At 52.0% G+C, this 25,117-nt stretch overlaps 1 protein-coding gene across 1 annotated transcript; it reads left to right on the top strand.

Annotated features, from left to right (window-relative positions):
- The first annotated feature begins 1,519 nt into the window (after positions 1 to 1,519).
- On the top strand, positions 1,520 to 24,361 carry MARK4 (microtubule affinity regulating kinase 4). Its single transcript, XM_020980130.2, is given in 18 exon segments — positions 1,520 to 1,854; positions 6,099 to 6,299; positions 6,886 to 6,939; positions 7,345 to 7,393; positions 7,531 to 7,596; positions 7,832 to 7,902; positions 8,060 to 8,116; positions 11,464 to 11,700; positions 11,887 to 12,006; positions 12,482 to 12,581; positions 13,071 to 13,180; positions 13,490 to 13,649; positions 18,468 to 18,685; positions 19,249 to 19,352; positions 19,868 to 20,140; positions 22,327 to 22,371; positions 22,747 to 22,936; positions 22,938 to 24,361. Coding segments are annotated over 18 exon segments (2,253 nt in total). The 5' UTR covers positions 1,520 to 1,803; the 3' UTR covers positions 23,085 to 24,361.
- Positions 24,362 to 25,117: the final 756 nt, after the last annotated feature.

The raw sequence follows: 25,117 nt of genomic DNA, 5'->3' as shown, positions 1-25,117 counted from the left end.
ATTCTCCCATTTTCTGCTGCCCTCTAGTGGATATCATGAGAATCCTGGTTCCCAGAAATGGGAGGGTAAGCTTGTCTCCCCCAGTGCATCCTGGAAGCCCCATCCCACCCACCCACCTTCTGTCTTCTCCAAGCTGCCATTGAGTAACTCAGGGTGCCCCGAGAGCTGCTCCAGCAGGCTTCTCATCCCCGCCCCATGGAGCCCTTGGCACACGCCACCTCCCCCCAAAAGGCCTGAAATCCTGCCCTATTCTGCTCCATTCAGGTTCTTAATTCTAAAGTGGGCTGGGCAGCAGGACCTGGGCTCCCATTCGGACTTTGCAAGACACTTTGACCCTTCCCTCTCTGGGGCTTCCCTCATCTGGGAAGATGGGGAATGGGATTAGTTGGTCTCTCATGTTCTGCAAGTCAAAAGCCCAGAAACCTCACTTCCTCTTTCCAGCCTTCCGTTTCCCAGTCTGCCAAATATGGGGCATAGGATAAACCGGTTAGTGGGAGCCGGCCCCAGGACTCTGGTCTGGGATCTGAGGCCTACCCCAGCCGGCCCACCTCCTGCTGTTCCCCTCCCTCCATCTGTGCAGCCCGTCCAAAGAGACTCAATGCTGCCGAAAGTGCCGATCCCCCAGGACACACGATTCATCTCTTACTCCTGCTCCCTCTGTTTCTGCAGCTTTCCCTCCGACCCTGTCTCTTTGTGTGTGTCTCTCTTTTGTCTCTCCTTGTTTCTGTCTGAGACCAGAGGATTTGGGGACGGAAGGGTCCTGGGTCGCTCTCTCAGTCCTGCTCCCTCAGTCCTTTGGCGAGGAAGAAGGGGAGGCCAGAGAAGGGAAGGGACTCGTTCAAGGTCGCACAGCTCCTACTCGTCTCTTTGTGTTTCTCTGTATGTATGTGTGTGTCTCTCTGACTTCCCTTGTGTTTGTGTGGTGGTGGTGGTGGTGGTGTGGTGGTGGTGGTGTGGTGTGTGTGTGTGTGTGTGTGTGTGTGTGTGTGTGTGTGTGTGTGTGTGTGTGTGTGTTGTGGGGGTGGCTCTTTCTGCCTCCCTCTGCTCTTTCTTTCTCTGTCTCCTGGGGTCTCCGGTCTCCCTCCCTCCCTCTGTATCTCTGTCCTCCCGGCTCCTTCTTCGATCTGTAGAGCGGCTGCCTCCTTGCTCCGCTGTGCTCTCGACTCACAGAGTGCTGGGGCCTGCGAGCCCCGACACATCCTCCCTCCGTCCGGCCTGTGGGCGCCCAGAAAGGCCCCCGCCCTCCCAGGCCGGCCTGGGCCGAGCTGAATTGGGCTGGGCCCCTCCAGCCTCCAGCCCCCCCCTTCCTCTTCCTTCTCCACCTCCTCCTTCTCATTTTCTTCCTCCTCCTCCTCCTCTTCTTTCTCCTCTCCTCCCGTCCCGCGTGGGGGAGCCTGCGCCTTTAAGGGCGGGCGAGGGGCGGGGGCTCGGGCTCCCCTCCCCTCCCCGCCCCCTCCCCCTTCCCCTCCCTGACGTCTCTTCCTCCCGGGCCCCTCCGCCGCCGCCGCCGCCGCCCGGGCCGGCTCCGCGCCCCCCGGCCCCCCCAAGCCCCAGCCCCCTTCCCACCATGGAGCCCGGGCTCCCTTGGAGCCGGGGCCACTAGGACCCTCGGGTGCCCTCACCCAGCCCGGTCTCCAGTCCCCCAGCCCGGGGCCGGCTCCCGGAGCTGGGGGGCCGCCCTTCCCGGGACCCCGGCGTCCGGGGCCCCCCAGCCTTTGTGTGGGAGGAAGCGGCCGGCGGTCCAGGGGGCAGGGCCAAGGCCGGGGCCGGGGGGGGTCTCCCCCCCGGACCCTGCAAGAGAAGATGTCTTCGCGGACCGCGCTGGCTCCTGGCAACGACCGGAATCCCGACTCGGTGAGTCTGCCTTGCCTGCCTGGGCGCTGGCTGGCTACGGCCTTCTCCTCCCTGTCCGCCCAAGCTCCAAGCTCCCTGGACCTGCTCCCGATCCCCCTTCTACCAGGCATCCCCCTCACCTGCCAGGCGTCCCCATCCCCCTCCTCCCGACAGCCCCTCATCTTCCAGGCCTTCCACCTTCTAGTCCTTCCTATGCCCTGGGCCTGGGAGTGCCCCCTTTCTCCAGGTAGCCATCCCTACATTTTCCAGGACTCTTGATCCCCTGGCCCAGACAACCATCCTCCCCTTGCCTCCCCACCCCAACCCCAGACAGTCCCCTCTGTTCCAGCCTTCTGGGCCTGTAGCTGTCCTCCTGGCAACCCTACACTGCCCAGGCCTGATGCCCTGGTCCTGAGAGCTGGATCCCCTCCACACATCAGTTCCCTCCATCTCAGTCTTCCAGGCCTACACCCCACCTCCAGGCAGCGCCCCCAATCTTCTCAGCCCCATCCTTTGGCCCTGAGAGCTAGTGATAGTGACCCCCCACTATGGAAGCCTCCTGGCCAATGAGAGCTGGTATTTTCTCCCCCCCAACCCCACCCCCAGCCTGCAGCTACTGTCTTTTCCTCTGGGCATCCTTGTGAAAGACCATGTCCCACCCCCGGAAGACCCATCTTCTCCCTCCAGGGCTAGACTCAGCTCAGGGAGCTGCCCATCACCATCCTCTAAGGCCCTCTCTAGCTCAGAGGTTCCCATGTCACTTTCTGGAAGCACCCCACCCCCTGCCCGTTTTCTAGGCCTCTATCTCGGGGCCAACCAGTCTCCTCCTTTTCTCCTTCTTTTCAAGGCCAGCCTGAGTCCTTCTCTCCCCCAGAAATCCCCCCATATTTCATGCCTTTCTTCTCCCCCACCCCTTCCAAGGCCAACCTGGCCTCTGGGAACCTTTCTCCTCCCTTCCTGTACCCTTCCCCCAGAGGCCTGCTTTATCCTGGCCTCAAACCCCTTCTCCTAGGCAGAACTCCCTCCCCCCATCTTCTAGGCCTCTTCCCTTGGTCCTGAGCACCAGGGCACTCCCATCTCCAAGCTTCTTTCTCGGGTACTGAGAGATACCACCTCCAGCTCTAGGCAGCACCCCATCTTCCAGATGTTCTCTCCTTGCTGAGAGCAAGTGTTCCCTCCCAGAAATCCTTATTTTCCAGGCCCTGTTCCCCACCTCTTGGAAACTGTCTTGTTCTCCTCTGGGCAGCTCTCCAGCCCTGTATTTGCCAAGGCCTGATCCACGGTTCCCCCCTCCCCAGGCTGCTGGGACCCCTCCTTCCTGTATTAGCCCTCTAGCTTTTAGGTCTTCCCTACTTCTGTGGCACCCTCCCCACATACTAATCCCTTCTCTCCTTCCTTCCTTCCTTCCTTCCTTCCTTCCTTCCTTCCTTCCTTCCTTCCTTCCTTCCTTCCTTCCTTCCTTCCTTTCTTCCTTCCTTCCTTCCTTCCTTTCTTCCTTCCTTCTTCCCTCAGTCCATCTCAAGGTCAGCCTTTAGCCCTTTTTCCTCCCTCCAAAAGCCCCTCATCTTTTAGGGTGACTCCAAGATTCCAGTGTGTCTCTCCCTCCCCCCCTCTACCTCCTTCCATTTGAGACTTCCCCAGGGAAGACTTCCATCTTCCAGGACCCCACCCCCGCTTTAAGGCCCAGCTGGTCCCCTCCCCTAGAAAGCTAGGAGAGGGCTTTTCCAGTTTTCCCCCAGAGACCACAGATCATATGGGCCTCTTCTCCCCCCTTCTCTAAGCTCATCTAGGGCTGCTGGCTAATGGGAGGCCCCATCTTCCAGGCCTTTTCTCCCTGGGTTAGCTGTTTTCTCTCTAATCCTCTAAGGCAGTCCAGGGCTCCCTTTCCCATAAGGCCTTTTCCTAAAGCTATAACCTTACTTTTTCTTCCCTTAACTCCCACCTCCATTTCCCAGCTCTCTCCTGCCTGGGAAGGCCCAGGGAGGGCATGTGGTCTAGAGGTATCTCTGTGTGTCTTCATCCTCCCTTCCAAAACCAGGATGAGTTTCTTCCACCTTGAGAATCATCAGGGATCTCTTCTTCCCACCTTTGCCCTCCCCACCCCAGCTCTAAGCAGTAGAAGACTGGGCCACCCCACCCCGCCCCCTTCTCTCCCTTCCCAAGGAGACATTTCTATGTATTCCTCTGGTTCCTATAATTCTGCTGATAAAGGTAGCCCTGTCCCCTGGGGGGGGGTCTAATAGTCCATAGTTTTTCCTCCCTTCCAAAGAATGTCCCCCCCCTTGCTAATCTCCAGCTGCCCCTCCGACTCCACCTCAGTTCCCTAGCAACAGGCGCCTCATACCTGGGGTGCCAGCCCAGGCAGAGGGAGCTAGGCCAGATGGTGCTGAAGGCCGATTTTAGCTACCACCCCCTGGTTGGGGGTGGAGGGGGGCGCTGTGTCACCCACTGGCCCCTGCCCCCTTAATTCCTCAGGGGGTCCCTGTTCTGCCACCATGCCTACTTGAATGCTGCCTTGGTACCCCCCAGCATGGGACATGGGCTGCTGCTGGGGCTGTGTTGAGAAGGATCTCAAAGTACTCAGTCCTAGAGGGGTGGGGTTTTAAGTTGAAGGAAGCCTTAGAGATCCCCTAGTCTTACCATGTCATTTTTTTAGAAGAGGGCATTGAGGCCCAGAGAGAGGGACTGAGTGGCCCAAGATCACCCAGAGAGACAATCTTCTTGACTCCCAGCCCAGGGCTCTACTTTGCCATTGCTCTACACCTCCTGGGGTATATCAAAGTACTTTCCTTCGGGATCTTAGAGTGCCCTGTATCTATTCCCTAGAGAAGGAACAAGGGCTGTGGCTTACACAGTGTCAGGGAGGAAGGTGGGCCTAAGGGCCCAGAAACTCAGACCTACAGTGTCCCCAGATCAGGCGGCCTCCTTTGGGCTAAGACTGGGCATTGGGATGAGGTAGCCTCCCCCTCTTGCTTCGCTCGACAAACACACAAAAACCTCATGAGTTGGGGCTTGCTTAACTGCATGAGGGTCTGAATGGAGAAGCAGCGCCTGGGTCTTAGGGCATGAGGCAGAGGCTAGCGTCCTGTTCTCAGTCTTTTCTTTATTGAAGGTGAGAGAGGGGTTCTTGGGGCCTGAAAGAAAAAGATGTGAGGAGCCTCAGATCCAGAGTGGGGAGAACCTGGGGAAGGGATGATTTTTTTTGGAGTCTAGAATGTTAGGGACAGGGTGAAGATTGAAGAAATTGGGGAATGAATTCTGGGGACAGAAGAGATGGGAAAACGGGCTAAGTGGAGAAAGAATTTTGTATAGAGTGCCAGAGGAGTGTTGGGGACAGAGGAGAGGGAATGTGGCCCAGAATAAGAGAAATAGAATCTTGGGAGAACTTTGGAGAGCCATTCTGTTGGGGATGGAGCACTGGGGATGCAGGGGAGCTTGGTTTTAGGCTAAATGACAGCTGTCCTGGTCCAGGGAGAGGAGCTGACCCATAGACCCATAGACTTCATTGACTAGGAGGAGCCAGGACCGTGAAGGTGGATGGGGACGTGTCACTGGTTACCTGGGTCCCTTCTCTCCCATGTTGCTGTCTTTTGGACTTTAGGGATGGAGACTGTGTCCCATATGGGCAGAGGCTGTTGTGGGATGGAACGAAGGTACCTTGAGTTATCCAGAGTGATGGCGGTGGGCCTAGGCAGGGAGGAGGCCTAGGTTAGGTAGTCTAGGAACTGGGTCCTTAGGGAGGATGGGAGCCTTTGGTATGGAGAAAAACATACTGAATGGGGAGACAGGCAATCTGACTAACTCCCACTGACTCACTCTTGGCAAGTGCTTCTCTCTGTCTGTGCCTCAGTTTTCCCTTCTGTAAAATGAAGGGGTTGGTATCAAGAATCTTTCAGGGTCTTCCTCATTCTAGCTTCAGGGGTTGTCAGACACACAGAACAGACACAGAGAACATGCACAGACAAAGATGATCCTGGAGGGCCCGCCCTCTCAGGGAACTTGGGCCTCCCTTCACCTTTGGCAAAGCCAGAAAGAGAGGGCACTTTATCTGGGCCAGGGAGAAGGGAGAAGATGAAGAGAAGGAGGTCCTTGAAGGGCAGAGCATGGGGGTGAGACTCAGACTCTCTGCTCCTCCAGCCCCTACCTCGGCAGATGCCCTAGGCCAGGGGGTTGAATCACAAGCCCAAACCGGCTCTCCTGCCTGAGTGGGGGTGGAGAAGGGCGGGCCCGGGCAGGTGAGTAGCTGATAGCTCCGTCCCCAGCAGCATGGAACCCTGAGCAGCGGCAGGTCCTCGGACAAGGGTCCCTCCTGGTCAAGTCGCTCACTGGGTGCCCGTTGCCGGAACTCCATTGCCTCGTGCCCGGAGGAGCAGCCCCATGTCGGCAACTACCGGCTCCTGCGGACGATTGGGAAGGGGAATTTCGCCAAGGTCAAACTGGCCCGGCACATCCTCACTGGGCGAGAGGTAGGCAGGGGCCAGACCTCTGATGCATCCAGGGATGGTCTGGGGGTTTGGGGATGACATCTGCCTGAAGATTGGGAGTCTGACCTGCGTTTGAATCCGGACTCTGCCACTTACCCCCTGCAGGATCTTTGGCAGTTTATTTATCATCCCTGAGCTGTTTCCTCCTCTGTAGAAAGTACCCTAATCATGCTTGGAGTCTTGTGAGGTCTCAACGAAATAATGAATACAACATGCTCTACAAATGTAGAAAAAACCACTAGTGAATAACAGTGAACACACGCCAGTGGTCACCATTTCAGTCCTGGAAGGGGCTGTTTCCCCTCTGGGCCTCTGTGAGATGGGGAGGTTGGAGTTCATGACTTCTAAGGATCTTTAAGCCAGCTCAGAATTTATGAGTCTAATGGTGGCCTTTCCTTCCACCACCGGGAGGTATCCAGTCCTTTGAGCCATCTTTTCCCTGCCCCCAACTCTCAGGGTGGATGGTGGGGGGCAGGGAAGACAGTGAAGAGGGGGAAAGGCTCCCAAGGGAGTCACTCCCAGGGTAAGCAGAGGGTGGTAGGCTTGGTCTCAAGGTCTGGCCTTGCAGGTTGCCATCAAGATAATCGACAAAACCCAGCTCAACCCCAGCAGCTTGCAAAAGGTGAGTTTGAATTCTTTCCCCCATCATAATCCTTGCCGCCCCTCGCTTTCTTCTGCTTCAGGGCCCTGGTAGCGGGAGGTCCCAGGGAACACTCAGTGGCTCTGGTCTTCCTGCCTGCTGGGCACATGCTTTCCCCTGGCCCTGGCTTGTTAGGGAGGCTGGGGACCTGACATCCCCAAACATGGTGGCCCTTCTCTGCAGTTTGCCCTCCCTTTTGAAATGTTTGCTTCAAAATTGCCACAGGGCCTGCATTCAAATCCAGACTTAACTTCCCTTTGTGACCTTAGGGGAATCACTTGAACTCACTTTCTCTCAAATGAAGTGGGGGTGGGATGATAACCTTCTCTAAGGGTTTTTTTGTGTTAAAAACAAACAAACTCCATCTCTTTCCCTCTCTCCTCACAGCTCTTCCGAGAAGTCCGAATCATGAAAGGCTTAAATCACCCCAACATCGGTGAGGCTCTGGGCTGTAGGGGGCAAAGGGCTGGAGAGTTTGATGCGAAGCTCTGGGCAGGTTCGGGGGAGAGGGGAGACAGCTCCAGTGCTGCGGGGCAGGGGGACGCTGATGCTGACCTCAGGGGCTTATTACAGTGAAACTATTTGAAGTCATTGAGACGGAGAAAACCCTGTACCTGGTCATGGAGTATGCCAGTGCTGGTGAGACACAGTCCCACTCCTCCCTTCATCCCTACTCCATTGTCCCCACCATGAGATGCTCTTCCTTCTCCATCACTCTCTTCCCAGTGTTCCATCCCCAACATTCCCCTCTTGGTGCCCAAACCCTCCTCAGCCCAACTGTCCCCCATCCTTCTCTGACCACCCCTCATCCCTTCCCCCCTCCCCACCTGTACGCACCTCTGTGTCTCCCTGACCCTGTCCCTGCCCCCCTCAGGGGAGGTGTTTGACTACCTCGTGTCCCATGGCCGCATGAAGGAGAAAGAGGCAAGAGCCAAGTTTCGGCAGGTGAGGGAGAGGGAGGGGTGAATGTGTTTGGGTCTGGGTGTCCGGGTGGGGGTGGGACTGCCCCTCTGCGTATCTGAGGGTGAGGGCCAGGGGGAGCATCATTGGTTGAGACCCCTATCTTCTTTCTTTCCCTCCCCCCATGGCTCTTTTCTGCTAGATCGTCTCTGCTGTACATTACTGTCACCAGAAAAACATTGTACACCGGGATCTGAAGGTGAGATAGTTCCCTTTTAATCTACTCCCCCTGCCAAGACCCATCCCCTGACTTCTTTGTCCTTCTTAATACCCCCATTCTACTGTTTCCTACGAGCCCCCCACTCCATTGTGTTCTCTGACCCCAACATAATACTATCCGTGACTCCCAGCCCATGTGTAATGCCACTATGACATCTATACTCCTCTCATTCAGTTCAAGTGAGCAAATATTTAGCAAAGGTCTAGAAGGGCAGAACTGGGGGGTGGGGGTGGGGGCGGCAAGAAAGAGATAGAGTTTTGGATCCAACCCTGCTCTGTCTTTGTGGGCCTAATGGGGGTCTAAGCCATAAATAGATCCCTTTGCTAAATGACTTGGGGCCCTGTGGAAGATGAGGCATTGGAGTTGGGCTTTAAAGGCTCAGGAGTACATTACAGCAAAGATGCAGAAAGTGAGCTTGCTCAGGCTGTGTTGTGCCTTGGGGTGGGGCAGTGACTTCTGGAAAAGTGCAAAGGTGACGAGGAGAGAGCATCCCTTTGTGGAGGGTTTTCTGAGTGCCGGGCAAAGAAGTTTCTTTTCTCCTATAGATGATAGGGAGCCACTCAAGATTTTTGTTGTTAGCAGTCATGTCTGACTTTTAGTGACCCCATTTGGCATTTTCTTGGCAGAGATACTGGAGTGGTTTGCCATTTCTTTCTCCAGCTCATTTTACAAATGAGGAAATGGAGGCAAACAGGGTGAAGTGACTTGCCCAGGGTCACACAGCTAGTAAATGTCTGAGGCTGGATTTGAACTCATGAAGAGGAGCCTTTTCGACTCCAAGACTGGTGCTCTGTGCACCCACTACCAGCCCTCAAGATTCTGGAGCTGACCTGGACCTTGGGAATATTATTCAAATGGCTTGTAAATAAAGAGTAGATTGAAGAAAGGAGGGACTGGAGCTCTGGGGCCCAGCTAGGAGGTTATTTTAGTAGTTCTTTTTTTTTTTTTGAGACAGTCGAGTTTAGGTACCTTGACCAGGGTCACACAGCTAGTAAATGTCTGAAGTTAGATTTGAACTCAGGTTCTCCTGACTCTAGGGCCAGTGCTCTCTCCACTGCACCACCTAGCTGTCCACTATTTCAGTAGTTCAGAGAGGGTGGTCACCTTGAACTGGAGTCGACATCAGAAGACATCTTGTCTAACCCCTCCTCTCCCTAGCCCCTCCATATACGTCATTTTAAAGGCGAGGAAACCAAGGCCCTAAGAGGTGAAGAAACTAAGTGTCGGAGGTAGGATTTGAACCCAGGTCCTCTTGACCCCAGTGCCAGGGCTCCTTCCATCTCCAACCTGGTCTAGGGAATGGAGACTCAAGACCCTAAAGGCCAGTCCCCGCAGTGGTGGAAGGGTCCATTGGACTTGGCCGCTGTTTGACTAGGGAATGGAAGGATGAATGGAAACTTCGGAGGAAGGTTGACCATCCGTTGAGGTGGGAGGCAGGTGAGGTGATGAGTTTGAGGAACTGGCGGGACATCCAGTGGGGGGCATCCTGGAGGCAGCTAGAGCTCTGGAGTTCTGGGCTTAATTCAAAGCCATAAGACTGAATGAGAGGGCTGAGGGAAAGAAAAGAGAGGGGAAGGCATCGTCCAGTGTGGTAGAGTCCATACTTTGGGGATAATAATGCCAGTCTCACAGGGGACTGATGACTCCCTGTGAGATAATGATGAACTCTAAAGCATTGTTTAGTACTTGGTGTCAATAGTACTTCTTGTTTTCGTTAGTGCTTGGTACACAGTAGGTGTTTAATAATTGTTGAACGGTTGAGGTGGAAGAGAGACAAGGGTAGACTTTTTTGGGGGGGGAGTTGCCTACATTTGGGCAGACAAAACAGAGAAGGTGTGGCCAGAGAGGTAGGAGGAGAACCAGGAATGTCCAATTTTGGAAGGAGACAGAAGGCTGTTCAGGTGCTGTGGACTGAGCAGACTGTGGGAAGCCTCAGTTTAGGGGTCAGGACGGGAGCGGAAGCATCGGGTGAATGGCAGGGCGGGGCTATGTTCCTGGGAGAGGAGGAGAGTGGGGCTCCCATGCCCAGGGCTGCAGGGACAAAGCTAGAAAAGGCACCCTGGAGAACAGAGTGGCCTCTGGGTACACACAATCCTGGAGGCTCTCTCTAAGGGTAGTTACAGTTTGTTCCTGAGAATTAAGTGAAAGCTACAATGTTACCAAAAGTCTTCCATACAGTGAATGTATCACTGGGGCCTCCATTGTCTGCCCCCTCCCTCTAGTTACCTTCTTAGCAACATGTATCAGCTTTGTGTCCTTGGGCAGTTCCTTTCCTCTGGCTTCTTCCTGGGGCCTCTGACCTGGGACCTTCTCTGCCCAAGATGTCGGTTTTCATAGAAGGGGAGAGACCGCCCTCTGGTGGAAAATTCTGAATTATCCCAGAGAGCTGGGAGGGGCCTCAGGGACTACCGCTAGTTCCCTTGATGGGGGTAGGAAACTGAGGCACCGAGAGAGGAGGGAAAGGACTGGCCCAAGATCGCACAGTGAGCTGGGATTAGAAGCCTGGCTAGGGGGCCTAGGGTTCTTTCTATCTCAGGGGGGTGGGACTAAGGTTCTAGGTCCGACAATGATTGCTGAATGATCAAGTCCTTGCTCCAATGAGGGTTTGGACCAGGTGCTCACCAGAGCACCCAGCTCTGACATTCCCTGTTCTAAACCCCCTCCCAGCTGACAATCCCCAATCCCTGTTCTAAGCCCCCTCCCAGCTCTGACAACCCCTGTTCTAAGCCCCCTGCCAACCCTGATATTCTCTGTTCTAAGGCCTTTCCCACCTCTGACATTCCCTGTTTAAAGCCCCCTCCCAGTTCTGACATTCCCTGTTCTAAACCCCTTCCCAGCCCTGATATTCTCTGTTCTAAGTCCCCTCCAAGCTGACAATCTCTGTTCTAAGCCCCCACCCAGCTCTGACAGTCTGTGTTCTAAGCCCCCTCCCAGCTGACAATCCCTGTTCTGAGGCCTCTCCCAGCTCTGACAATCCCTGTTCTAAGCTCCCTCCCAGCCCTGATATTCCCTGTTCTAAGGCCCCTCCCAGCCTTGACATTCCCTATTCTAAGCCCCCTCCCAGCTCTGACAATCCCTATTCTAAGCTCCTTCTCATCCCTGATATTCCCTGTTCTAAGCCCTCTCCTAGCTCTGTCATTCACTGTTCTAAGGCCCCTCCCAGCTTTGACATTCCCTATTCTAAGTCCCTTATAGAACTGACAGTTCCTGTTCTAAAGCCCCTCCCCATCTGATACTCCACGTTCTCAGAGCCTTCCTAGCTCTGACCTTCTCTGATGACCTGTAGGACTGACCTGGACTCCCTTCCCCCCTTCCCCTTCCTGCAGGCAGAGAACCTGCTCCTGGATGCAGAGGCCAACATCAAAATCGCCGACTTCGGCTTCAGTAATGAGTTCACACTGGGCTCGAAACTGGACACCTTTTGTGGAAGCCCTCCCTATGCGGCCCCGGAGCTATTCCAGGGCAAGAAGTATGATGGGCCTGAGGTGGACATCTGGAGCCTGGGGGTCATTCTCTACACACTGGTCAGCGGCTCCTTGCCCTTTGATGGCCATAACCTTAAGGCAGGTGCTGGGCTAGGCCCCACGGATTGATTGGGAGGGAAACAGGGAGGGATGGGGAAGGGAAGGAGAAAAGGAGGGAGTGGAGGAGGGGAAATGGAAGGAGGGAGGAAGGGAGGGGAGGAGGGAAGGAGGAAGCTCACTCCCCTTCCCAGAGTTGCTCAGTCTCCCTATCCCTGTCCTACACAGGAGCTTCGAGAGCGGGTTCTGAGAGGAAAATACCGGGTCCCCTTCTATATGTCCACGGACTGTGAAAGCATCCTCCGAAGGTTTCTGGTACTGAACCCAGCCAAGCGGTGTACCCTTGAGGTGAGAGCTTTGGACTCACCCTCTCATTTTCCCCATGTGCCTCTATTCCACCCTGCTACCAACCTCCTGTGTCTCTCCCTCTGCTCTTTCCTCTTTCCTGCTTGTATCCCCTCCCACCTTGACCACCCAAACTCCTCATTTCCCTCCCCAAATCCTGCCTTCATTAGCAGGGTGGGAGGTGAACCCCAGAATTCCCTGCCTCATTCCTGATTGGCAGCTTCCTTGGGATGACAATAATTAGCTAACGAGCTGTGGGGATGATTACAGGGTGCTGGGGGACCCAGACAGTGCGGAGGAGGAAGGGAGGGAGAGACAGACCGGGAGCCCTGAGGCAAGCAGGGAACGTGTAAATGGGGGAAGGTGCCCATTTGTGGTGGGGGAAGAAAGGATGCTGGACTTGTCTTTCCCCAATCTATCCCCCAGTTCACCGGCCAATCCGTTCCCTTCCCTCTTGCCCATTTTCTGGCCCCCACAGCAAATCATGAAGGACAAGTGGATCAACATTGGTTATGAGGGAGAAGAACTGAAGCCATACACTGAGCCTGAGGAGGACTTTGGAGACCCCAAGCGCATTGGTGAGGGCAGGAGCAGGACCTTGGGCAGAGAACTCACTCATCTTAGAAGCTAAAAACCTTAAGACAATAAACCTTTGGGTCTTAGGATTGTATGATGTCAGAGCTAGGAGGGCCCTTAGAACATGGAATGTCAGGGCTGGAAGGGGCCTTAGAACAGGAAATGTCAGAACTGGAACCACAGAACAGAGAATGTTAAAGCTGGGAGGGTCCTTAGAATAGGGAATGTCAGAGTTGAGAGAGCCCTCAGAACATGAGATGTCAGAGCTGGGAGGGGCCTTAGAACAGAGAATGTCAGAGCTGGGAGGGGTCTTAGAACTTGGAATGTCAAAGGGGAAGGAAAAGATTCCTCAGAGGTCCCACAGCAAGTGGGACTGGCTTCTCAGGGGTCTTTCCTAGCCACTCTGGGGACGTGAGGTCTGCAGTTGGGAGGAAGTCTTGGGAGCTGAAGGTCTGGATAGCCACGTTGACTCCTTCTCCCTCTTTCTCCAGAGGTGATGGTGAGCATGGGCTATACTCGGGAAGAGATTAAAGAGGCCTTGACGAGCCAGAAGTACAATGAGGTCACAGCCACCTACCTCCTGCTGGGCAGGAAGAGTGAGGTCTGTGGGAATCCCAGGGGCTCCAGCAGCTGACAGGCTGGGGGTGGCAATGCCAAGGAGGTGGGGCAGATTATTTAGAGGGAAGGGATTCTCCAGGAAGGGGGACTCACAGTCAGTTCATTTTGATTTATCAGCATTTATTAAGCACCTACTGTATGCCAGGCACTGTTTAAATGCTGAGGATACAAAGACTCACCTGAAAGAGTCCCTGCCCCCAAGGAGATTACAGTCAGTTGGGTCTGGCAGGCATAAGACTGAGGTAAGTAGGGAGGCAGCATTTGACTGAGACTCTTTTCTCTTGCCCCTCAGGAGGGTGGGGATAGGGGCGCCCCTGGGCTGGCTCTGGCTCGAGTTCGAGCACCCAGTGAGGCAGCCAATGGCCCCAGTAAAAGCTCCAGCTCCAGCCAGAGCAAAGGCCAGAGGAGTTCTTCATCGACCTATCACCGGCAGCGCCGGCATAGCGACTTCTGTGAGTAATCTTCCCCCTGTCCCAACCCTCCCCATCCCGGACCGTGAGGCAGGAATGGCTCTACTGGGTGATGGCAGGAGTCTGGGGCCCTAAGTTCCCCTGGCTCTGCTCACAAGTAGCTGGTGACCTTAGGGAGGTCCCTTCCCCTCCTTGGGCCTCAGTTTCCCCTCTATAAAAAGAACCAGTTGGCTCCTAAGGTACCTTCCAGCCTAGACTTTTTTTTTTAATTAAAAGAGATGTTGATATCTTTGATTTTTAAAACACTGTCATTTCCATATATATCCCCACCTAGGGAGCCATCTCCTATAACAAAGAATAAAAAAGCAAGAGGGAAAAAAAGGCACCAACATACCAACTGATCCCAACAGTATGCAATGTCCTGCACACATAGCCTCTGCGAAGAGGGGAGGTGCAGCTTCTTTCTTCTCTGAGGCCAAAGTTGATCATTATAATTACACAGCATTCAGGTTAGGGTTTGGGGGGTTATCTTTTCACTGTCCTTTCCATTTATATTTTTGTAGTATTTTCCTGTGTTGTTTACCTGGCTCTTGTCACTCCGCCATCAGGTTATTTAAATCTTTCCAGGTTTCTCTAGATCCATCACATTGATCGTTTCTTACAGCAGATTCACATACAACAGTTTGTTTAGCCACTCCCCAATCAGTAGGCATCTGCTTTTGTTTCCAATTCTTTGCTACCACAAAACGTGCTGTTATCAATATTTTGATGTGCGTGGGGATCTTTCTTTTTGGTCATTGATATCCCTTGGGGTATGTAACTAGCAACGGTGTTTCTAGGTCAAAAAGTATGGACATTTTAGTCACATTCTTAGCATAATTTCAAGTTGCTTACCAGAATGAGGAGACTAATTCATAGCTCTATTTATAGTGCATTGATGTACCTGTTTTTCCACAACCTCTCCATCATTGGCCTTTCCCATCTTTTATCATCTTTGCCAATTTGTTGGGTGTGAGGTGAAACCTCAAAGTTGTTTTGATATTCACTTCTTTTGTTTTTTTTTAATTAATTTATTTTTAATTTTCAACATTTGCTTCCATAAGATTTTGAGGTCTAATTTTTTTTCTCCTCTCTCTCAAAGACAGCATGCAATCTGATATAGGCTCTCTATATACATTCATATTAAACATATTTTCACATCAGTCATGTTGTAAAAAAGAGCTGGAACCAATGGGAAGAACCATGAGAAAGAAGAAACAAAACAAAACAAAAAAGAGCAAATAGTACGCTTGGATCTGCATTCAGACTCCATAGTTCTTTTCCTGGATGTGGATAGCATTTTCCATTGTGAGTCTTTTGGATTATCTTAGATCCTTGCATTGCTGAGAAGAACTAAGTCTATCAAAGTCAGTCATCGCACAATATGGCTGTTACTGTGTACAACGTTCTCCTGGTTCTGCTCACTTCACTCGGCATCAGACCATACAAGTCTTTCCAGGTTTTTCTGAAGTCTACCTGCTTATCGTTTCTTATGGAACAATAGTATTCCATAACATTCATACACCACAACTTGTTCAGCCATTCTCCAATTGATGGGCATTCCCTCAATATCCAATTCTTGGCCACCACAAAAGGTCTCTTCTTTTGTTATTAGTGATTTGGGGCATTCTTTGCCCTCCCTCACTTAAATCCAATTCACTTGCCGGTTATGGCATCGACTTCCTAATGTCATAGTCCTCTTCGAGAACAAAGGGCAAACAATGACAACAAATGGTTATGGATAGATTATTTCTTTTGATATCATAATTGTAAAGCATTTAGCACAGTGCCTAGCACATAGCAACTGCTATATAAATGTTAGCTAGTATTATTATTATTTTTAAAACTATTCGTATCATTTGATCACTTATCAATGGGGAACTGTTTTAGTTCTGTATAGCTCTTGGATATCTGGCCCTAATCAGAGATATTTGATGCAAAGGCTTTTCCCTAATTGACAGCTTTTCTTCATATCCTAGTTGCATTGGTGGTGTTGTTCTTACTTTTGGCTAAGCAATGGGGTTAAGTGACTCGCCCAGGGTCACACAGCTAGTAGTATGTGTCTGAGGTTGGATTTGAGTTCAGGTCCTCCTGAATCCAGGGCTGGTGCTCTATCCACTGTGCCACCTAGCTGCCCGCTTGCATTGTTTTTCTTGCAAAAACTCTTTGTTGTTTGGTTGTTTTTTATTCATGCCTGACTCTTGATGACACATCTGGGGTTTTCTTGGGAAATATACTGGAGTGGTTTGCCATTTCCTTCTCCAGTTCATTTTACAGATGACGAAACTGAGGCAAACAGAGTTAAGTGACTTGCCCAGAGTCACACAGCTAGTAAGTGTCTGAGGCCAGATTTGTGCTATGGTCTTCCTGACTCCAGGAATAGAGTTCTATCCACTGCACCACCTAGCTACCCTGCAAAACTTTTTAAATTTTACATAACCAAAATTATCTATCTTTAATCATCACTAATGTCCCATGTTTGGCTAAGAATTCTTCCGCTAGGCTTAGCAGTACCAGATCTCAAACTATACTATAAAGCCATAGTTGTCAAAACAATTTGTTAGTGAATAAGAAAAAGAGAGGTTGATCAGTGGTACAGATTAGATACACAATGTACCGAAGCAAAGAAACATAGTAACTTACTGTCCAATATACCCGAAGATCACAGCTATTGGGGCAAGGATTCATTATATGACAAAATCTGTTGGGAAAACTAGAAAGTAGATCGGCAGAAACAAGGTATAGACCAGCATCTCATACAGTATCCAAGATAAGCTACATACAAATGCATGATTTAGACATAAAGAGCGACATAATAAACAAATTCGTAAAACCTGGAAGAAATTAACTCTTGGATCTATGGATAGGGAAAGATTGCATGAGCAAACAAGAGACAGGGAAGTTTATAGGAGGCTAAATGGACAATTTGATTACATACAATTAAAAAAATTTTGCACATATAAGGCTAAAATTAGAAGATAGTAAATGAGGGAAATCTTTGCAGGAGATTTCTCTGATATTCATTTCTAAGATGTATAGAGAACTGATTCAAATTTATAAGAATAAGAGCCATTCCCTGATTGATAAATGATCAAAGGATATGAATAGGCAGTTTTCTGAGGAAGAAATCCAAGCTATCAGTAACCATATAAAAATACTCTAAATCTCTAAAAATTAGAAATGTGCAAATTAAATAGCTCTGAAATTCTACCTCATACTCATACATAAGACTGCAAAGTCAACAAGAAGGGAAAATGCTAAATTCTGAAGGGGCTGTCAGAAAATAGGTACATTAATGCATTGTTGATGGAGTTGTGAACGGGTCCAGACATTCTGGAAAGCAATTTGGATCTATGCTGAGTCAGTCAACAAACATTTATTAAGCATCTACTACATAGTAGATGGCACATGCCAGGCCACTGTGCTAAGCAATGGGGATACAAAAGTCCCTGCCCTCAAGGAGCTCACAGTTTAATGAGGAAGACAACGTGAGGACAATTATGTATAAACAAGTTATGAACAAGATAAACAGGAAGTAATCAACAGAGGGAAGGCTCTAGAATTAAGAAGAGTTGGGAAAGGCTTATTGTAGAAGGTGGGATTTTAGTTGGAACTTAAAGAAAGCCTGGAGGTAGAGATGTAGAGGGAGAGCATTCCAGACATGGGGGACAGCCAGGGAAAATGACCAGAGTTGGGAGATGAAGTGTCTTGTTTATGGAACAGCCAGTAGGCTATTGTCACTAGATTGAACGGTGTGTGGCAGGAAGATGTAAGAAGCCTGGTAAGGAGGAGGGAGTGGAATGGAGAAGGCACTAGGTTATGAAGGGCCTTGCACGCCAAACAGAGCATTTTGTATTTGATCCTGGAGGCAATAGGGAGCTACTGAAGTTTGTTGAGTCGGGTGGGGGAGTTATATGATCAAATTTGTGTTTTAGGAAAATCACGTTAGTGGCTGAATGGAGAATGGTCAGGAGTGGGAAGAGATACAAGGCAGGCACACCCACCTATGGTTATTGCACATGTCCAGGTATAAGGGGACTTGGTGCACCAAGTGACGGGTAGTGTCAGAGGAGAGAAGGGGCCATATTCAGAAGATATTGCGAAAGTGAAAGGCCCAAATTGTACATACCCTTTGCTCCAGTGATACCATCGTTAGATCCATATCCCAAAGAGATCAAAGAAAAGGGAAAAGGACTTCTTTGCACAAACCTGTTCATAGCAGCTCTTTTTTGTGGTGGGAAAGAAATGGAAACTGAAGGGATGCTCATGAATTGGAATTACTGAACCAGTGATGGTACGGAGTAATATTGCGATGTAAGGAATAATAAAGGAGGTGGTTTCGGAAAAACCTGCAAAGAATTATATGAATTGATGCAAAATGAAGTGAGCAAATCCAGAACAATAGCAGCAGTATTATGAATGCAAACAACCATAAAAGACTTGAGAACTCTGAGCAGCACAATGACCCATAAATCCAGAGGACTACAGATAAAACATGCTCCCCACCTCCAGACAGAGAAGTGCCGGATGCCTAGTACAGTTTGAGACATGTTTTTTGGGACATGGCCAGTGTGGGAATTTCTTTTGCTTGACTATACATGTTTGTTACTGGCGTTTGTTTTTCTCACTTTCTCAGCTGGGAAGGGAGGGAGAGAATGAGGATCTGGAAATAAAATCTGATTAAAAAAAAAAGGAATTCTCCCCATAGCCAGAGTAGTAAAAGGTACTTCTCGTGTTTTTGTAGTGTGTCCTTGGACTCCCCAGGCTGGAATTCTGAAGAGCCCGGATTGGAGGCTCATTGTTTCTTCTCTTCTTCCCCAGGTGGCCCCTCCCCAGCACCCCTGCACCCCAAACGTAGTCCCACGAGTACAGGAGAGACGGAGCTGAAGGAAGAGCGGCTACCAAGCCGCAAGACGAGCTGCAGCACGGCCGGGGGTGGGAGTAGAGGCCTGCCCCCGGCCAGCCCCATGGTCAGCAGTGCCCACAACCCCAATAAGGCTGAGATCCCAGAGCGGCGCAAAGACAGTTCAGGCACACCTGTGAGTGGAGGCCAGGGGATGCTCAGGGCAAGGGGCGGGGCTGGTCTTTCCCATCTGTCTTGGTCTCTCCCCTTAGCACCAGAGCGGAAAGTGGAAGGCTTGGGTTGGAATCTTGGCTCTGGCACTTAACCTCAAGCAAACAAACTTCTTTGCCTTTCTGAGCCTCAGTTTTCCCCATCTGTAAAATGGGGCTGATACTAACTCACAGGACTTACCTCACTCTGAAGATCAAGTGAGTAATAAAGGTGAACCACTTTTTATGTCGCTTCCTAGCTATGTGACTGTGAGCAAGTGACTTTCCCTCTCTTAGCCTCAGTTTTCTTCTTTGTTAAAGAGGGATGATAAATCTTCTCTAGTCCTTTTATTTTGCTGATGATGAAACTCAGGCTCAGAAAGGGTAAATGACTTGCCCAGAGTCACACAGCAATTGAGTAGCTGAGTCAGAATTCAGAACTGACTGTGCTTTCCTGGATGTTGGAGGCTGGCTGAGCGGGAGGGCCCAGGCCAGGAATTTTTTCCTCTCCTGTCTCAATCCTTTTCCCCCTCCCCAATCTCTTCACTAGAATAACCTCCCCCCAAGTGTGATGACACGCCGGAACACATACGTATGTACGGAGCGCCCTGGGGCTGAGCGCCCTTCCCTGCTGCCTAATGGGAAGGAGAACAGGTACAAGGGCCAGGGCACTGGGGGGCCGGCACAGGCCAAAGCTCAGCCAGTCACTGGGACTTTGCCCAGCAATGGCACCAGGGGATCCCAGGGAAATCTTTCAACTGTTCTAATCATCCTCTGCCACCAGGGATTCTGCTAGGGGGTCATCTCTGCCCCATCTCCAGTTTCAGCAAATATATGGTAGAATGTCAGTTATCAGAGGTGGGAGGGACCTTAGAATGCATAATACCAGGGAGGTGCCTTAAAGACCATTAAGTCCAGCACACACACACACACACACACACACACACACACACTCACACACACACATTTTGAAGGTGGGAAGATGAGAGCTTAGGGGGCCCCAGTCCTTACTTCCCAGAGGTCCAGTGCCTATAGCTTTCAGCCCCAGTGGGCCCTGGCTCATCTGATCCAGCCCTTCAGGGTAACAGTGACCTTCCAAAGACCCCATCAGTTCTGGGGAGGGCTTGATGCAGAGCTCTGATGGCCGTCTCTGTCTCTGTTTCCTCCAGCTCGGGCCCTCCTCGAGTTCCCCCAGCTTCCCCCTCGAGCCACAGCTTGGCACCCCCAGGGGGTGAGAGAAGCCGCCTGGCCCGGGGCTCCACCATCCGAAGTACCTTCCATGGTGGGCAGGTGCGGGACCGGAGGGCAGGGGGGGGAAGTGGGGTCCAGAACGGACCACCTGCCTCACCCACCCTGGCCCATGAGGCCACACCTCTGCCCACTGGGCGTCCTCGACCCACGGCCAACCTCTTCAGCAAGCTCACCTCCAAACTGACCCGCAGGTATGGCCACTGGGCCTGAGGAGGGGGTCATTGGGGGATGGGGAGCTGGGAAGATGATCTGGAGCCCGGGCTGCTAACCTCCTCCTCTCTCCTCTTCCTCCAACCAAAACAACTATTTCTCCCTGCTCTTCTTTCTCCTCTCTCCGTTTGCTACTTGCTCGATCCCGCTGCAGGGTCACCCTCGACCCCTCTAAACGGCAGAACTCTAACCGCTGTGTGTCTGGGGCATCTCTGCCCCAGGGATCCAAGATCAGTAAGTCGGGGCCCGCCCCCTTCTCTTTCACTGTCTCTGTGACCCTGCCTGCCTGCCTGTCCAGCCTGACTCCCTCTTCCTTCCAGCTCACCCCTCTCTCCAGCCTGCCTGTCTCAGTGGCTGTGCTGTCTTTGTTCCTTCTGTCTGGCCCCTCTTTATCTGCTGGCTATCTGTCCTTGTCTGGCTGGTGGAGAATGTGTGTGTGTGGTGTGTGTGTGTGTGTGTGTGTGTGTGTGTGTGTGCGCGCGTGCGCGTGCGCGCATATGTAGCCCTCTCTCTGCTTTCTCTTCTGTCTCCTGTGGGTTTCTATGTCTCTGCCTTTCTCTTTTGAGATTCATCTCTCTACCCCCTCCCTTCCCCCATTCTCTCTCAGCCTCTCTCTGTCTCTGTCTCTCTCTCCATTGCTTTCTCCAGGGATCTTTCTGTCTCTATATTTGTATCTCTCTCTCTCGGGATCCCTCTGTCTTCCTCTCCTCCTGTCTCCTCCCCTCCCCTCTCTCTTTGTCTTTCTCCCTTCCCTCCTTGCCTCCCCCCACTCCCCACATACAAGGACAGCACTAGGATAATGAGGGTCCTTAAAAATGGCTGATACTGAGCTCCTTTAAGATTTGCAAAGTGTTTTCCCTCAATTGACCATCACAACAATCCCAGAAGGGAGGTGCTATTTTTATCCCCATTTTACAGTTGAGGAAACTGAAGCAGACAGCAGTTCAGTGACTTGCCCAAAGCCACACAGTTAGTAAATATCTGAGGCTAGATTTGAACTCAGGTCTTCCAGATTCCAGGCTCAACAATGTCTCCACTGCCCCACATAGCTGCTCCATGACACCAGCATCCATTAAAGGAACGTAAGCTGTTTGGTGTGAAAAGAAGAAGCCTGCTAGGGTGGGGGTGGGGAATGGGAGCTGTCTCCAAGTATTTGAACGGCTGTCGTTTGGAAGAGGGGCCAGCCTTGGTCTGCTGGGCTGCACAGGCCAGAACCTGGGGGGGAAATTGCGGGACTCAAGTTTAGGTAAACCTTGCCGGTCCTTAGGGCTGTCCCAGAATGGAATGGGCCATCCTGAGAGGTGGCAGCAGTGGATAGAACTCCGGACCTGAAGACAGGAAGATCTGAGTTCAAATCCAGCCTCAGACACTCACTAGCTACATGACCCTGGGCAAGTCACTTAACTCTGTTTGCCTCAGTTTCTTCATCTGTAAAAAGACCTGGAGAAGGAAATGGCAAAACCCCTCCAGTATCTCTGCCGGGAAAACCCCAAACGGGGTTGCAGAGAGTCAGACACAGTTGGAAACAATTGAACAACAACAACCATGTGGGGTGGTGGCCTCACCCTTGACCTGAGGGCTCAAGGCAGGGGCTTAATGACCATTTGTCAGGGAAGTTACACAGAGCTGCACCAGGTCACCTCTGCTGCCCCTTCCTACACCATTGTCTCCCCACACTTGTTGCTCTGTCTCTCGCTATCTCTCACTTCTGCATGTCTCTGGCAGTGACTTTTACTTGCCCCTCTCCTCTTGGTGTTGATTGTATCTCGTTTGTCTTTGAATTCAGTGAACGTTGGATTTCCTATTGTTTGCCAGGCTGCAGGTGTTTCTCCTTCCTCTACTCCTGTCTCTTCCTCTCCCCCCTTCCCTTGTCTCTCCCTCACAATCATCAGTCTCTGTTCTCTCCTGTAAATTGAACTAACAGCTAACACAGGGGAGGGGAGGACCAGGTAGAGGGGACTCAACCCCAGCTCTCATCCTGGGAGCTAAGCTGGCCAGGATCTAAGATCCCCTCTCTTCTTCCTGTCCCCTCACCAGGAAGGGGTCTAGAAAGAGGCTGGGGACACTTGGATCCCTTGGGGGGAGGGAGAGATTAGAGGTGGGGGCAGAAGTCTAAGGCTGGTTGGAGATTCTATATGTGACCCCTTGCTCCCCTCACCTCCATCAGGGTCGCAGACCAACCTGAGAGAATCGGGGGACCTGAGGTCACAGGGTAAGTGTCTCTCCTTCCCCACCCCTCTCACTCCCCTTCCCTGCCTCTTCTAGAGGCTCCCTAGGTGGCCCCTGGCCAGTCTCCCAGACCCTAAAATCAGCACACAGCTCTCCCCCTGCAGGAGATGGTTCTAAGTGCCTCTGTCCTGGGCTTCAGCCTTCTTCTCTGTCCTACACTGAGACTCTGTTTTTTCATTTACCATCTTACTTTTGCCCTTCATTTCACTTTCTCCTCTGTATGCCCACTTCTCCTTTCCCCTCACTCTCTCCTCCTATGACTTTCCATTTCTCCCACCTTCCCCTCACTCTCTCCTCCCATGACCTCTCTCCTTCCACCTTCCCCTCACTCCCTCCTTCTCTGCTTGGTCTCCTGTAGTCGCCATCTACCTTGGGATCAAGAGGAAGCCACCCCCCGGCTGCTCCGATTCCCCTGGAGTGTGAAGCTGACCAGCTCCCGCCCACCAGAGGCCCTCATGGCAGCCCTTCGCCAGGCTACGGCCGCTGCCCGATGCCGCTGCCGCCAGCCCCAGCCCTTCCTGCTGGCCTGTCTGCACGGTGGGGCTGGCGGGGCCCGAGCCCCTGTCCCACTTCGAGGTGGAGGTGTGTCAGCTGCCTCGGCCAGGCCTCCGGGGTGTCCTCTTTCGCCGGGTGGCAGGCACTGCCCTGGCCTTCCGCACGCTGGTCACCCGCATCTCCAATGACCTGGAGCTCTAAGACTGGCAGTACCCCCCTCTACCAGAGACTTTGAGGGGGTGGGGGAAGGGGAGCCCCCGTGCCCCACTGAAGAGCTCAGCTCCCCCTTGTCCTCCTTCCACTCCACTCATGCTGGGAATGGAGAGGGCATGGCCACCATAGTTACTCTAGTCTTTTCGAGCTGGAAGAAGCTTTAGAGACCACCAAGTCCCACCCTTCCTATTTTACAGAGGGGGAAACTGAGTTTCACCAAGGGGAAGAGACTTGCCCAAGGTCAGCTAGTTGGGGAGCCTTAGAAGCCAGCTTTCCTACCTCCCTGTTCATTCTCCTGCACCAAAGCCCAGACCACTCCTGCCCCACCCAACCCTTCCATTTCCATGGAATGAGGCATTGAAGCAGAGGTGGGGTCAGTCAGACAGGTCCTCGGGGGGAAATCAGGCACCTGTCCAGCACAATGGGCTGGGAGGCAGGAGCCCTAGGTTATCCTTCCCGATTCTCACTCTTTTGACCTTGGACAAATCACTGTAGGCCTCAGTTTCCCTCTTCTGACAAAGGAGGGAGTTAGACTAGCTTGGTCTCTAGGGTATCTCCTAGCTCTAACCCCAATTTTTTTGGGGGGAGGTAGCTGGAGCAAACTTTGTAGAACCTAGATTCCCTACTTTTTCTAGGATGGGTTGCCAGAGACTTTGCAGGGTGAGGCAGGGGGGCAGGTAGAAAGAGGGACAGGACTCCTGTCGTCCCCTGCCTGCTGCCCCATTCTCCAAGAAGACCTACCATGAGCCTGAACTTTGGACTGGGTGGCAAATTGGCTGTGAAAGCCAGGTACGGCATCCCAGGAGGAGCTTGGCTATAGGAGAAGGCCCCCCACCCACCCCCAGCTGGAGGGCTTTCCCTTCTCTTTCTTTCCCTCTAAAAACCACCTCAGGTGCCCAAAACTGATTTGGATTGGACTCTCTATGGGGCGAAGTTCTCAAATTCTCCCCCTTCTGTTACCTGGTGTGACAGGTTTGGGGAGAGGGAAGACTGAAGAGGGGAGCTGGGAGGACTGGGGGCCTCCTCTCCTTCTGTTCTCCCTCCCCCTACTTCCATCCACCAGTCAGATACCTTCTCCCTTCCTCTTTTCCCTGGCACTTTGTACAAATCCTTGTAAATATATCCTCCCTTCTGCCTCCCAACCTCCCCATATCCTGTCCGCCAAGGGAGCTGCCTCCAGTTTTTAAGTTATTATGCCCCTGGTCCCCCTAGTCCAGCCCTGACCCCTGCCGCCTGTTACCAATAAAATTAGGAGATTCCCCTTGCCTAGCTGTATCCTTTTCCCAACACTAACCCCACCATGACCTTAAGACACTCTTAGAGGACACTCAGAGGATGAAAGGACCTTTTCCCACTCTGCTTCCTGCTTTGTGACCAAATCACTCAGTGTCCTCATCTGTAAAATGAGGTTGCTGGACTCAGTTGTCTCCAAGCGTGAGTCCTGTGAACCTTCTACTAGTGGTAGGTCCATTGAGATGCTGGACAGCATCCATGGCCTGGGAGAAGGGGGGCATGAAGCAACAAATAGACAAAAACCAAACCTAGGCTATAACTTTGGTCAGAGGCTGTATGGAAGAAGAGGAAATCTAAAATCTTACACTTAGATGAAAAAAATAAAGGCAATTGCAGAAGCAGAGGAGTAGGAGCAGTAAGGTGGATTGCAGTGTGTGTGTGTGTGTGTGTGTGTGTGAGAGAGAGAGAGAGAGAGAGGAGAGAGAGAGAGAGAGATGGAGGGTCTTAGTGGGCCACACTAGACGCCCATGCAGTAAGAGACTAGCCCCTCCTCTTTTGCATCCCATCCATTTCTGGAGTGATACCTTTTGGAAGGACTTTTCTGAGTGCAGAGAAGTCTGGCCAGGCTGGTGAGGTGAAGGGAAGCCGTGCTAAAGGAGGCTGGCCTGTAGGACAGATGGCAGCTGAGAATTCGATATGGCTGTCATGGGGGAAAGAGGTCAGGCTTGTCTGGGAAAGCTGCTGAGCCGTGTTTTCTAGCCCTGCATGGAATGGGCTGCCTGTGAAGT

Source organism: Phascolarctos cinereus, unplaced genomic scaffold, assembly GCF_003287225.1.
Source record: "Phascolarctos cinereus isolate Bilbo 61053 unplaced genomic scaffold, phaCin_HiC Scaffold_726;HRSCAF=1367, whole genome shotgun sequence".
Lineage (NCBI taxonomy): Eukaryota > Metazoa > Chordata > Mammalia > Diprotodontia > Phascolarctidae > Phascolarctos > Phascolarctos cinereus.
The sequence above is the reverse complement of the archived record's forward strand: the minus strand, read 5'-3'. Positions and strand labels throughout refer to the sequence as shown.